The sequence below is a fragment of the Puntigrus tetrazona genome, chromosome 22 (genome assembly GCF_018831695.1).
Source record: "Puntigrus tetrazona isolate hp1 chromosome 22, ASM1883169v1, whole genome shotgun sequence".
Lineage (NCBI taxonomy): Eukaryota > Metazoa > Chordata > Actinopteri > Cypriniformes > Cyprinidae > Puntigrus > Puntigrus tetrazona.
In genome coordinates this window covers 15943122-15957919 of record NC_056720.1, presented here as the reverse complement: position 1 = coordinate 15957919, position 14798 = coordinate 15943122, and the positions used below count along the sequence as shown (strand labels likewise).

At 36.9% G+C, this 14798-nt stretch overlaps 1 protein-coding gene across 2 annotated transcripts; it reads right to left on the bottom strand.

Moving 5' to 3' along the window:
* Window positions 1-1609: 1609 nt before the first annotated feature.
* On the bottom strand, window positions 1610-14187 carry LOC122327890 (complement receptor type 2-like). Of its 2 annotated transcripts, XM_043223556.1 has the most exons (9): window positions 14055-14187; window positions 13792-13971; window positions 13536-13641; window positions 13390-13466; window positions 12892-13086; window positions 11812-12003; window positions 8014-8211; window positions 6440-6632; window positions 1960-2165 (listed from the first exon to the last, which is right to left on the bottom strand). In XM_043223556.1, the coding sequence occupies exons 1-8, from the start codon at window positions 14125-14127 to the stop codon at window positions 6595-6597; spliced, it is 1059 nt and encodes a 352-aa protein (XP_043079491.1). In that variant the 5' UTR covers window positions 14128-14187; the 3' UTR covers window positions 1960-2165; window positions 6440-6594. The 2 variants fall into 2 exon arrangements, with proteins under 2 accessions (XP_043079492.1, XP_043079491.1); XM_043223557.1 differs by lacking the exon at window positions 11812-12003 and having other exon boundaries at window positions 1610-2165.
* Window positions 14188-14798: the final 611 nt, after the last annotated feature.

Sequence of the window (14798 nt, the reverse complement as noted above, 5' to 3'; positions counted from 1 at the left end):
CTGCTGCTGCAGCCCATCCACTTCAAGGTTCGACATATTGTGCATTCAGAGATGCTCTTCTGCATACCTCCGGTTGTAACGAAGTTAGGCAGTTATTTGAGTTACTGTTGTCTTTCTATCAGCTCGCATCAGTTCTGGCCATTCTCCTCTGACTTCTGGCATCAAAAGGCATTTGCCCGACAGAACTGCCACTCACTGGATATTTTCTCTTTTTCAGACCATTCTCTGTAAACCTTAGAGATGGTTGTGTGTGAAAATCCCAGTAGATCAGCAGTTTCTGAAATAGTCAGACCAGCCTGTCTGGCACCAACAACCATGCCACGTTCAAAGTCACTTAAATCACCTTTCTTCCCATTCTGATGCTCAGTTTGAGGTGCAGCAGATCGTCTTGACCATGTCCACACTCATTGAGTTGCTGCCATGTGATTGGCTGATTAGAAACTTGCGTTAACAAGCAGTTGGACAGGTGTACCTAATAAAGTGGCTGGTGAGTATATAAATATATATATATATATATATATATATATATATATATATATATATATATATATATATATATATATATATATATACACACAGACACACACACTCCTCCAAAAGTATTAGGTAAATGAGGTTAATTGCTTTATTCTTATTATAGACTGAAAACATTTGAGTTTGACATCAAAAGATGAATATCAGAATATCATATGTTTGGGATCATAAGCAGATCCTTTTTTTCTCCAAACGTTTCTGTCACTTTGGTAAAGGTTAATCTTTGTCTTATCGGTCCATAAAACTTCTCATCTCATCTCTGTACTTTTTGTAAAGCACCTTCTGATGTAGCCTATGTACTTGTGATCATGAAGTCTTCTCAACTCCAGATTGTGATACCTTCACTCCTGCCCTCTGGATGTTGTTGCTTATCTCACAGTTGTTTTAGGGTCTTTCCTGACAGCTCTTACAATGATTCTGTCATCAATTGCAGTTGTTTTCCTTGGTCTACCTGTTTTGATGTTTGTTACTTTGCACATCAGTAGCTTCCTTCTTCAGGACATTCCAAATGGTTGAGGCAACTATGGCCAATGTATGTGCAATGTCAGTTAGGCACAGGTGTAGCTTTCTGAGCTAATCATCTCAACTAGCACTGCGTGTGTGTATAAATAATCACAGTTTTCTTGCATTCCTTCTCCATCCCAACTCCGCACTTTTCATTTTTTCATCCCATGCTTGGGATAGAGGGGGTTCTATGGGTTTGGGCCACATAGACACAGAGCCCTCACCCAGGTCAGCATGCCAAAATATGCTTAATATTTCTTAATCAGATTATATTTAAGGATGAACTTGTGAATAGCTTTTTTTCACCCATAGACAGTTCTCTGGTTTTTGTGGTTACATCTTAGCTATAAATGCACCTTATACAGACAAAGCCCAAATCTCAAACTGTCGCTGTATAATGAAATTGCATACTTCCCTACTATATAGTATATTAAAAACAGTATGCGTAGGCGAGTAGTATGTCTGAATTCATAGTATTGAAAAAAAACAGTAGGTAAAAAATACCCAGATAACCTATTGTTTCCTGGAGTACACATACAATGAACACTTTAATATCCCATGAGGTCATGGGAGAAGAGACGTCATATTCGAAAAACCTACTCAAGTAGAATGCCATTTTGGACACAGCTTGAGTGTAGACATTCATTGCTAATTATTGTTTGAATAATTATAGGACACATCTGGGTAACAAAATACACATGTCAGTCACATGTTCCAATACTTTTGCTCACATGAAAAATGGGTGGGCTCAAACAAAAGGTCTTTTAAGTTGTGTGTCAGATTCAGATGTAGATACCCAGAATAAAAATCTAGCACGTAAATATCTGTTTTTAGTCTACAGACAGAAAAATAAATGGATTGGCCACGCTGTCCCAATACATTTGTAGGGAAGTGTAACTGTAAGTATAATTTTTTTAATTCATTTTCAAATGAAATTTAAAAGAAGAACGTACTTGCACACAGTGGTTTTGGTGTCCATCCGTCTCGTGTACATGTGGCCTCTTCTGCCATTTTCTCATACCCAGCCTCGCAAGAGTAAATTTGTTTCGATCCCAGTTTCATATCTCCGAAGAAGTTATCAGATGGTTTGAACACATTCTGGTTATGTGGAATTTCACATCTAATCTCTGAAACAAGATTTGCATGCTTTTAATTACACGCAAAAATGTGTTTACTCAGAGCTTCATATTATTACGGTTAACCAATTCCTTAAATAGTAAATAGTGGAGTCAATGCCCAACTGTATTCAAGATATTTCTTTCTTTCTGTATAGTGGAGACTGGGGCTAGCTAGTAATCATCTTACGAAGAGATGCAGAAAAAAACGAACAATTAATTTTAAGAAGCCATTGCCAATTTTTTTATGAATAACACAAAGATGTTAAAGGTGTACTAAAAGGATTTTGAAAAAATCGCGCTCTAAATCACGCTGGCAGCCAATCAACATTTTGTGATGACAGAGAAGTGCTCAATTGTTATGCACGGTACTGATGTTAATAGATCTGGTATAAATAGAGATGACACCTAATAAAGATGGAAATATCAGAAAACAAAACATTAAAAAGAAGGGGTTACGATAAGGCAGCAGGTGGGACCCAAATACATATCAGAGCAGCTTTCCAGCACTGATTAGAATTCGAGGAGCAGGAAGGGTTTAAATCAGACAAAGAGGTTGCATTGTTTCTTCCTGATAGGATTAACACTGATTTTGTTTAATCTCACACAATTTATCCGTGTTGGCTTTTTTTTGAATATTCTTGTGTATCATTTTAGGCTTGTTTGAGATAAACTATACTGCCTGCTGGAATAACCACTTGCAGTCGGTGAAATTGATGGGTTATGCTTTTGAAGTCGTGACTTCACGGCCTCAAAACCTGCCTGGAACGCGATCATCATCATTAAAGCCGAGACATCAAGTCTTTTTTTTTTTTTTTGTACAATTATAAAAACAGGCCTCTAACACTAGTTTACACTCAATTTTTTCTGTTATATAAATAAAAAAATGCTACGTGCACAACACTACGCTAATTCAGACTTGTTTTAGTACAAACCGGATTCCAAAAAGTTGGGACACTATACAAATCGTGGAATAAAACTGAATGCAATGATGTGTAGGTGCCAACTTCTAATATTTTATTCAGAATAGAAACATAACTCACGGAACAAAAGTTTAAACTGAGAAAATGTACCATTTTAAGGGAAAAATATGTTGATTCAGAATTTCATGGTGTCAACAAATCCCAAAAAAGTTGGGACAAGGACATTTTCACCACTGTGTGGCATCTCCCTCTCTTTTACAACACTCAACAGACGCCTGGGGACAGAGGAGACCAGTTTCTCAAGTTTAGAAATAGGAATGCTCTCCCATTCTTGTCTAATACAGGCCTCTAACTGTTCAATCGTCTTGGGCCTTCTTTTGTTGCACCTTCCTCTTATGATGCGCCAAATGTTCTCTATAGGTGAAAGATCTGGACTGCAGACTGGCCATTTCAGTACCGGATCCTTCTCCTCACGCAGCCATGATGCTGTGATTGATGCAGAATGTGGTCTGGCATTATCTTGTTGAAAAATGCAGGGTCTTCCCTGAAAAAGATGACGTCTGGATGGGAGCATATGTTGTTCTAGAACCTGAATATATTTTTCTGCATTGATGGTGCCTTTTCAGACATGCAAGCTGCCCATGCCACACGCACTCATGCAACCCCATACCATCAGAGATGCAGGCTTCTGAACCGAGCGTTGATAACAACTTGGGTTGTCCTTGTCCTCTTTAGTCCGGATGACATGGCGTCCCAGATTTCCAAAAGAACTTTGAATCGTGACTCGTCTGACCACAGAACAGTCTTCCATTTCGCCACACTCCATTTTAAATGATCCCTGGCCCAGTAAAACGCCTGAGCTTGTGGATCTTGCTTAGAAATGGCTTCTTCTTTGCACTGTAGAGTTTCAGCTGGCAACGGCGGATGGCACAGTGGATTGTGTTCACTGACAATGGTTTCTGGAAGTATTCCTGAGCCCATTCTGTGATTTCTCCCTTTACAGTAGCATTCCTGTTTGTGGTGCAGTGTCGTTTAAGGGCCCGGAGATCACAGGCATCCAGTATGGTTTTACTGCCTTGACCCTTTCTCACAGAGATTGTTCCAGATTCTCTGAATCTTTGGATGATGTTATGCACAGTTGATGATGATAGATGCAAAGTCTTTGCAATTTTTCGCTGGTAACACCTTTCTGATATTGCTCCACTATCTTTCTGCTGTAACATTGTAGGAATTGGTGATCCTCTACTCCATCTTGGCTTCTGAGAGACACTGCCACTCTGAGAAGCTCTTTTATACCCAATCATGTTGCCAATTGACCTAATTAGTGTTAATTGGTCTTCCAGCTCCTCGTTATGCTTAAATTTACTTTTTCCAGCCTCTTATTGCTACTTGTCCCAACTTTTTGGGATTTGTTGACACCATGAAATTCTGAATCAATATATTTTTTCCCTTAAAATGGTACATTTTCTCAGTTTACACTTTTGTTTCGTGATTTATGTTCTATTCTGAATAAAATATTAGAAGTTGGCACCTACACATCATTGCATTCAGTTTTTATTCACGATTTGTATAGTGTCCCAACTTTTTTGGAATCCGGTTTGTACTTGCATATCATTGCTCTTTTGTTGATTTGAATTGCTTCCAATGTCCTCATTAGTAAGTCACTTTGGATAAAAGCATCTGCTAAATGACTAAATTTAAGATGCACATGCATATCTGACTAATCTTTGACTTTTTAAATGAATGCATATTTAAGACAAAAGTCTTATTTATGATTTTCAGTTTTCTTTAAGATAATAAAAGCAACAGTGATTTCAATAACAAACAACATGTAAAAGTATGGAATTTGTGGTAAAAAGCGCACCTGCTTTTGGGTGCACAGTAACTAACATGATAATTAATAGATGGCTAAATTTCTATTTGTTGACATGGCATGGTTAGATTCAGATTGCAAATATGATATATTATGTTGAGTGTCTATATTATAGATAATCATAATCTTATTTAAAACATCATATGAATTATATCATATAATAAAATATAATTTGTTGTTACTGCTGTAAACTTAAAATATTCATTTATTATTGGATTGATTGAATTGCTAAATTATATTTAGGGTCTCTATCATTAATTTATGCATTTGCATATATTTATTTTTTTTGAGTGTGGTCATAGAGTGATAGTCACAATAGTGACTGGTGGTATAATGGCAAACTTTTTTATACAATACAAATCCAATCGCAGTTGAAAATGGCAATAATATGTTGTAATGGCAAAATATTGTGCTAAATTAAAAATTCAAATGTTAAAAATAGCACAATAATGATGTTATAATACTCGTATCAATGATTTCAAAATGGTATTCGAAATTCGAAAATGTACAAAAAAGTAACAATTTTGAAATGCGGTGATGGAAGGATTTTTCTTTCTTTTACCTCAGTGTTCCTATCAATGTTGCATTAGTTTTTTCATGCATAATAATAACTCTAGAATGTGATCAAACTGTTTAAAACAGATGATGTAAGATAAATAATTTTTATGACTGCAGAAACATGTGATTTCGTTACTCACCATGTTCCATCGGTCCCAGTTGTGGCCAAATTTTTCATACATTTTTTTTATTTTTTTTTTAAATAAATAATTATTGATTAATGGGTTGTTACCTGCTGTTGGTGAGTATAGCTTGAGTCATGCCATGTTTCATTCTGAGCCAAGTCTAAGCCAAGTCTCGTACATTGGTATGTATTGTCATACCAATAAAGTAGGGATATATATATCTTTTGTCAGTGTCTTTTTCTGATAAGCATGACTCAAGACAGCAGTGCGACTATACTGTAAAATAGCTTTACTGTTATAAAAACAGATTTGTGAGCATTATTGGAATTAAACTGGTAAAATAAACAGGCAACTTTATTATAGTATGTCATCAACAAGGCTCTCACAGCAGATTTTGAACTTCGGTGGCTGATCCTCTTTTGCTCTCGAGGTACACTGATGGCACATGCGATTTGTAAGGGAGTGCAGCTCGATCAAATTGGACAAATTTTCTAGCCAGAATGCATTGCTTTTGTCAGAACAAGCGTCTTGACTTTTTCCAAGGGTTGTATACACACGTGTGGCGAGAGATTAAAAAAAGGGGTGAGGGTCCTGTTAGGGGTATGGGTGTGTTGTTTTGGTACTTTCAAATATCAACATTGTTTGGCAAAAATCGCTTTAGTGCACCTTTAACATTTTTTTATTTTACTTCTTTCATATTTTGTATCACAATATTATTTTTATTTTTTGTATAGGCTACATTATGGATAATAAACATCTCAACATTTCCTAAAAATGCAAATATATTATTACGACATTGTTTCATACCTTCACATTGTGGGTATGGGTGATCCCATTCTCCATTTGACAGGCATTTAATTGCTCGTTGTCCTTGAATCTTCTTGTTCTCATCAGTGCATTGGAAAACTAAAACATGTCCAGGTTTATATTGTGAAGCAATACGTGGATGTTGAGTTAAAATTTCAACATCGATCGTTTTTTTCATCCTTACAGGGAGTTTCTGTAGATCAAGAAATAAAATTTAATCATTATTAAAAGAAAATCAAATCAGTTTAATGACAGCTTTAGATTTGGACCCACATTTGGGTTTTCTGATCAATAAACCTTTAAAGAAAGTAAACAAACACTATATATAAATTCAGACAGGCTTTATAAAAAGGCTGCCCAATGAGTCTAAAACATAACCTCCTTTATTATTTTTTTTTTTTTTTTTACCACAGGCCCCTAATTCTTTCTTTAATTCTAGAGGCCGAGGTAGATTCATATTTTGGCACTTTTTGAGTGTATTGCTATGGTTTTGTACTGGCCAAAAGTGCTGCCATTTTCTGCAAAGGCAAAAGTGGGTCAATCAAACTTCTCATTTTTGACAATTTTAAAGATTATTATTTGGTGTAACAGAATATGTTAACATGCTTTAATGATAAAAATAAAACATTATTTTTCAAATTCGGTAGTTCCTGTAGCAAAGCCCTGCTCTTATTGGCCAGCTGGTGTAACTGTCGTAGGCCAATTAGAGCTGTTTTTGAGTAAACCTCACTCCTCTGATCTCAAAAGAGGTGCTTTAAAGACTGACGTTAGAAGCCGTGGTCTTTAGCCTCCTTGGTAGAGCTGGAGATGCTTTAGCAAATAGCTACGTGTCCAAAACGGCCAATATCACACCTTTCTTTATCTTCCTGCACTGACTCCTGGTTACAGCTTACATAAAGTTCCAAACACTGATGCTTGCATATAGCATATAGAACAGCCATGGGCTCGGCGCCCACCTACTTCCTCTTATTTTAAGAATCTACATCCTCCGGAAGCCTAAGATCAGCGAGTAAGCCTCACCATCACAGAGAGGCTCAAAATGAATTTCAGAATATTTTCATACACTGTTACTGGCTGGTGGAATGAATCTCTCGCCTCAATCTGGACTGCTGTATCCCTGACAATTTTCAAGCAACAGCTTTTGCTTAAACTTTTCTGACATCACGTGACCTCTTTCTAAATAAATTAAAATCTTTCCTTAACCTCTTCTTGTCCAGCTACTGTTTACTTTAAACAATGCCTGAAACTTTGTGTTGAAAACAATTATTGTGTCTATTTGCCTCTTTAGAATGACTTGTTATTGTATTTCTCAATTGTAAGTCACTTTGGAGAAAAAACACGCCTTCTTTCTTTATGTGCACATTTGGGCTCCATTATGCAAATTTTCCCACATCGTGATGTAGACATGTGGGGCATTTTTCATGAGCATGTTTACTCCCGGTGTTAATCAGCCTTCACTTTTAGATAGAATAAATCATTTTGTAGCTATATACCCCAATAAAGTAAAGGAAAAATAGAAATTGCATTCTATGACCTCTTATGTTATTATATATTAATACAGTATTGTTTCATACCTTTACATTTTGGATACGGGTGATCCCATTTTCCACTGGACAAACACTCAATTGCTCGATGTCCTTGCATCTCCATTTTCTCATCAGTGCAATCAAAAACTAACACGTGTCCAGGGTTATAAGGTGGAGCAATAACTGGATGTCCAATTAAAATGGCAACATTGATGAGTGGTTCCTCCTTACAAATAACATCTTTAGCTGAAGAAATAACATTCAATCATTAATGGCATTGTAGGACCTGAATGAACAAACACACAAGTTGAAAAAAAACAGAGTTTCTCATCCTAAACTGTTTGTGAGTCGTAAAACTGATCAATCGGGACATCGGGGACGACCTTCTTCCTAGGTCTGGTCTTTTTATACCATAACTTCTAAAAAACTAACCCAATCAACACTGAACTTTTAGCTGTCTGAGTCCATTAGTGGACCAGATGTACAAATCAACTTTAACCCAGACCAGCATAAATCGTTAATCGTTGATTTACAAACGCAAATGGTCACAAAAAGGATTCCCAGATCTCTACAGCATGACCTTTGTGACCACATATCCTGTCCATTGCAAAAAGCGCCTTTTGTTTCTCAAACAAAGAAACATATAAACTTGCAAGGACTTTTAAGAAGGACAATCAGAATTCCCATTTGTAGGTTAAAAAAATAATTTCCTATAGACCTCCAACATATTTGATGTGTAATGAAAGCTTGATAGCGTTTGTAATGCGTGCAAGATATTTGAAGTTGAACGGAAGCTTGTGACATTTGCCATGTCATATTATGAATGAGTGTTCATTATCTGTTATGATACGAGTGGCAGGAAATTTTATAAAGTTTTTAAAGCTTGAAGAGATTCTTTCTTCACATGGGACTGGACCGCCCGTTTTAATGTAAAGTAATTCATTCAATTAATCTTTTTTAATATAACGCTATTTACAACACAGGTTACATCAAAGTACTAATTTATGCACGATAGAGCCATGCTGTCCGTGGATCTGCCCTGAAGGACATCAGTGATTGGAGGACCACCTCATGGGTAACTCCCAAATCAGCTGCTTAAAACTATGCGACAAAAGAAAACTTGCTGTGTTTCATTACACCTCTTTGCCAAACAACCAAGGACTCAGACAACACAAACTGCTGAGAGCAAAAACTGCTGATACTCACTCCAGTGTCTCTCTAGCGAGATCTTCAACCACCCTCTGTGCATCTTCCACTCTGCTAAATTTCCAAAGCTATGCAACCGACTCATCACCAAGGCAACCACCACTCACTTGCAAGGAAATCCTAAAGTCGTCAGTCAGGATGTGTGGTAATTTCCTCGGACAAGCCCATCGAGACCCTGCTGTCAGCTCAGTAACACAAACAAACTTCCTTCTCTTGCTGAATGGGTACATATTTTTTAAGAAGCTAATGATAAGCTAAATCTCTGTTTTGGTGAATTCTCTCAGGTTGCGATTCTCGGAACTAGTAGCAAACCACTAGACCAGAACTGATGAACTCCAGTCCTGGAGAGCTGCAGCCCTGCAGAGTTTTGCTTTAACCATAATCAAACACACCTGATAAAGTTAATCTTGTGTGTTGTGTATGGTAAAGTCAAACTTTGCCCAGATCTTTTCTACCTTGCTCAGAATTAGGAAATAATTAAGAAAATAAATAAATACCATTTTGCTGATCACGAAATAAACAGAATTGGTAAGATACCCTTAATTGTGGTAAACGCTGCATTAGTCAATTATGGATTAGTCAATAAAATGTATTCTAGGAATTTTGAATTAGAGTAATCAACTCTTATCCTTAATATTCGATTCTCCATATATTATTTAAAGAGCTATTTCAATCTTACACAATTAAAACTACTGGAATAAAGCAGAGTGATCAGAGCATTTTAAAGATAGCTAAATTCACTTCAAATTTAGATCCACACTTAGGTTTTATGGTCAATGAACTTCCATGAAAATACATATTGATTATCCTTTAGCTGTCAACCCGGGGTGATCAGGTAGAATCAGAGGTGATTTGAGGATCATGTTGAGGGCATCTTAAGGGGAGATTCTCACTCTTCAAGCAATCTGCAGCCGGTGGAGTTGCCTCAGAGCTGGTTGGACCCTCTGCAGGTTGGGGTGCACCTCCTGTTTTCTTTTGGTTCTCCTCTGGGGATGATGGCTCGGCTGCGTAGCAGGTGTGGTAGTGGTGTCTGAGCCAGATCCAGAAATGGCGGCTATGCCCAGGCCGCCAAGAATGTTGGGCTCATGTGGAATCTTCCACCACATCCCAATCCTTCGAGGCAGGACAAATGGTTGCTCGATGAGTGTATGTCCAAGTGGACCAGCATGTGCTTGCCTTGTAAGCACCAACCAGACAAGTTGAACAAGTTGAGAATGCGAACACCTTGCTCTCTCAGGGAACAAGGACTGCCTCTGCAACTATCATAAAGACGTGGGGCGACAGGGACCATGTGGGCAGGACCTTGTATTGATATGTCTTTCAAACATAGACCACAGCAATAGTCACAGCAATACATGTCCTTCAGGTCGATCAATGCAAACCAATCTTACCATTTTCTGCAGTAACATCTTGAATGGTAATTGGTGAAGGGCTCGGTTTAAGACAATCAGGTCAAAGATCGGTCATAATCGTAGCAATCTTTGCCAGTAGGACTGCAATCTCCACACAGAAGGAACATTAGCCGCCTTCACTAACATCCCTAACTAGTGGATGTGGCACAGCAGCAGCTTCTCCACAGACAAGGTAAGCATTGCCAAACAGACCAGACAAATACCTACAGATCCAGGAGGGGAGGCACAGTACACCCTGCTGGGAGGAGGTGGTATTAGGACACAACTGTATCACAACCGCTACAACCTTATACGCTCTAGTTGCACCACCATCAAGAGAGGTGAGGTTGGTTTAGAGCAGAAAAAAGTGCAATACATGACCTGGTAAGCACCTCTTGCAATTCTGGAAAGAATTGAGAATTACCCTGAAGAACCAGTCGTCCAGTCTTAAGGGCTCGGGAGCAGTGAGGTCTTCACTCAAGCCCTACCCTCAAGACTGCCTGGGAAAGCAAATTCCTCATTCCCAGATCAGATTCAACATCACTACTGTCCTGGAGGGAGATGGGGTGATTGTCACTTGCAGCAAAAGCAGGGGGTAGTGCAGCCAAATGTGTGCAACCTCAACATGGAAAGATCACCACCACTGATGCACCATACCTACAAGACCAAGAGCTCAAAAAAATGCGCTTAACTGGTTTAGTCATCTTCTCTCAGTAGAGTAGTCAGGAGTTAAACATTGTGATTGATTAACTCTGATGCAAAAAGCTAAACATGCACTGCACCTGCTGCCTAATAATACTTAGCTGTGATCAGTGGCAGCTAGATGCAATCATTGCATGCCAATGTACATTGGCTTGTTTAGTTTACATTCAAAGTGGATTGGTCTCTCTAATGTCTCTCACCAATGTGACTTGGGCGTCAAACTGAAAAGGAACTGTACATGAAGTACTGTATGAAGAATGAAAAGAAGAAAGTCATATACACCTAGGAAGTCTTTGGGGTAAGTAAAATATGATGTAATTTCCATTTTTGGGTGAACTATTCCTTTCAAGGATTAGTTTACCCCATAATGAAAATTTTGTCATTAATTACTCACCCCCATGTCAATCCAAACCTTGATCGCTGCTTAGCAAAAATCTAATGTTTTAGCCTGTGGTTAAAGTCTTTTTTGTCATCTGCTGTGAAATGTAGTCTGACACAAGTGATTTACTCACAAATGTAGAGAGTTGTTTTAAATCTGTGTCCTTACCAACACATTTAGGAAATGGGCTGCTCCATTTTCCATTTGGCTGGCAGGTGATTTCTTTCTTTCCTTGTAAATTAAATTCAGAACCATCACATGAAAATTTCAATTTGTGTCCATATTTGATCAAGTCCTCAGGTTTGTCAGGGAACCCCTCTACTTTGATAATTCCCCCTACAGTTTTTCGTTCACATGCATCTAAAGAGATGAGAAAAAAACTTCTTTTTATTAGATTATATGTATTTGGTGATCTGACGCCTTTGAAATCCTGTTAATGGGCATTTTATGTTGTAAAGCTCATTTGTTTGTGAATACTGATTACTACATCATTCTCATAATAATAAAACTAATTATACTACTAATAAAAACAGCACATAAACAAAGCGTGGAAGGTTTTGAGGAACAAATGAGTGAGAAAGAGGAGGGCTCAAGGAAGGAGGAAACATGATCGATCACTTGAGTGTTGAAAAGATTCTGCTCTAATAAGACAAAATTAAATCAAAAGCAGAGCTGTCAAATGAAACGTTTTAATCTCATTAATTATATGATGTTTTAATTAATCAATTAATCAAAATAATCACATTTAATCCCACAAAATATATTTGAAAGCTATTTTTGTGTTAAATTAGAATGTATTAAGTAGACATTTTTGATATCAACAAAAACGTTTATTAACCATAAACATTTACGCTAAAACAGCCTAACATTAACTATGGAACATCACAGTAGGCTGTTGTGTGTTCATGCAATGAAAGAAGTCATCAGTTTTGTTACCAGCAGTCTACAAAATAAACCTTCTTTTATGTTCTTTTATTATTTTTTGTTTAATTTTTTTTATTTTTGAGTTAATTTGGGGTTATACTATTCCTTTAATCTGTATTATTATTATTATTATTATTAATCCACAAATATTTTATAGAATTACATTCAGTATAATAAAACACTTAACTAAAATCACATTCTCTAATACCTTTCCTCAAGTTTTATTAATACGTAGACTTTGTTTTCATCTAGGGTGAAATTTTGTCTTACATGAGAGTGATTTACTTGCAAATGTAGAGAGTTCTTTAGAATCTGTGACCTTACCGACACATTTAGGAAATGGGTCGCTCCATTCTCCATTTAACTGACAGGTGATCACTTTCTTTCCATGTAAACTCAGTCCTAAACCCTCACATGAAAATGTCAACCTGTGTCCGTATCGGATCAAGTCCTCAGGGTTGTCTGGGAGTCCCTCCACTCTAAGGTTTCCCTCTGCCTCTTTTCGTTCACAACTTATCTCTAATGAGTGAGAGAGAAAAAAAATCATAAGTTCAGATGGCCATTATGGTTATAGTAGGAATATAAAAATAAAATAAATATTTGGTGTCAGCTGCATTTTTTTGAAAATATATGGCTTATTTTATTGGAATCTTTGCTTCCACGAAGTACCTTTCCATTACACAAAAGGTTTTAACGATGGAAAATGTTCTTAAGACTTAAAATGAATAGGTTCTTTTTGGAAACCCTTTTGATTCTTCTTTGGCATCACTGTTAAAACAGCATCTTGAAACCTTTAAGAGTTTAGGTGATTGTTTTCAGTACCATCACATGCAGGTAATTGATTGTCCCATCCACCATCCCGACATGTTCTGGTGTCAAATCGACTCATCATCTGGTAGCTTGAAAAATATATCACATAAGATTATATTTTCAGATACATCTGTCTAAATATGAATTTACATACTCACCCTTCATTGCAGATATACTGGATGACCGTTCCAAAAACAAAACCCCTGCCACTTTTAACAATGTAACGACCATTTGGAAGATCTTGAGGTGATTCGCAGCGTTTGACTTGTGATGAATCAGAAGCAAAAGATACAATTCAAAATTCAGAGAATTCAGCCTTGAAAGACCAAGAAAATTCTAAGTTACTCAGATTACTTCAAACGCTCACAATTAAAATGAAAAGTATTTTATGAATTGTGTGTCATGTATACCCACGTGAACATTTTTCACCACGCCATTTTCCCCATGTATCATTGTTGCACTTGTAGATGATTTTTATCAGAGAGGCATAGCCAGGTCTGCAATTGTATTCAAGTGTATCACCCTGAGAGTACTGGGTTTTTCTGGCGCTTTCAGCAACTTCTGCATTCTCTACCACCGGGATCTCAGAGCATCCTGTTAGTCCATTAGAAAATGGCATCATTTATGTAATTTGTATGCAATAGTTTACTAATTCTTTTCAAAAAGAAATGCCTTACCATTTGATGTAGAAACATAAACGGTGAAGCATATCCAAAGACATAAAGCAAGACTTGATTTCATTTTCCCCATTCTGCTAGTTTGCTCACACTGTGATATGAAGAAACTCGCCAAAGAAAGTATTTAACTTAGTTAATATTTGACAGTTCTGGGCTGGACTTTTGTGCTCTGCATGATGTTTATTTGGGATGCCATAGAGGTATTTGTATTGCATGTTAAAAAGAAAAAAAGTTTGATTTGTCGAAATAATAATAATAATAAATTATGGATCGGAACTAGTGAAAATGGTCCTTTATTGGAATTTGGATGCAAGTACAAGTGAACTGGGGGGAAACACCTTTATAATAATTTAATAAATTAGTAACGGACATTATGTTTAACCGATTAGTTCATAAATATTCAAATAGCTGAGTTAAATATGAGATGATGCTAGAAGATGTTTGTATATGTTTGTACGGTATGTATACCCACATTATATATGCGGTCATATACGGTAACACTTCATACTATGTCTGCTTTAGACATTTACAATCTATAAATAACCTTCCAGACAGGAAACCTTATGGATATGTCATTGCATTCTATTAACCCTAACATAACTGCCTACTAATACATTTATGGGAGATGTCTTTGCAAAGTTAATTATATTTAGTAGAGTGTCTTAATATGCTGTTCTTGTTGCTATTACTTGTTGCTGATTTTATGTTTTAAGAAAGAATATGAATACACTCAACTAATCAACT

Bases quoted from the DNA above. Each gene is read 5' to 3' on its own strand.
- LOC122327890 (XM_043223556.1), bottom strand. From the start codon at position 14,127: ATGGGGAAAATGAAATCAAGTCTTGCTTTATGTCTTTGGATATGCTTC. The intron at 13,087-13,389 runs GTACTGAAAACA...CTCACTCATTAG, and splicing joins TCAATTACCTGCATGTGATG to AGATAAGTTGTGAACGAAAA. The intron at 12,004-12,891 runs GTAAGGTCACAG...TCATCTCTTTAG, and splicing joins CCCATTTCCTAAATGTGTCG to ATGCATGTGAACGAAAAACT.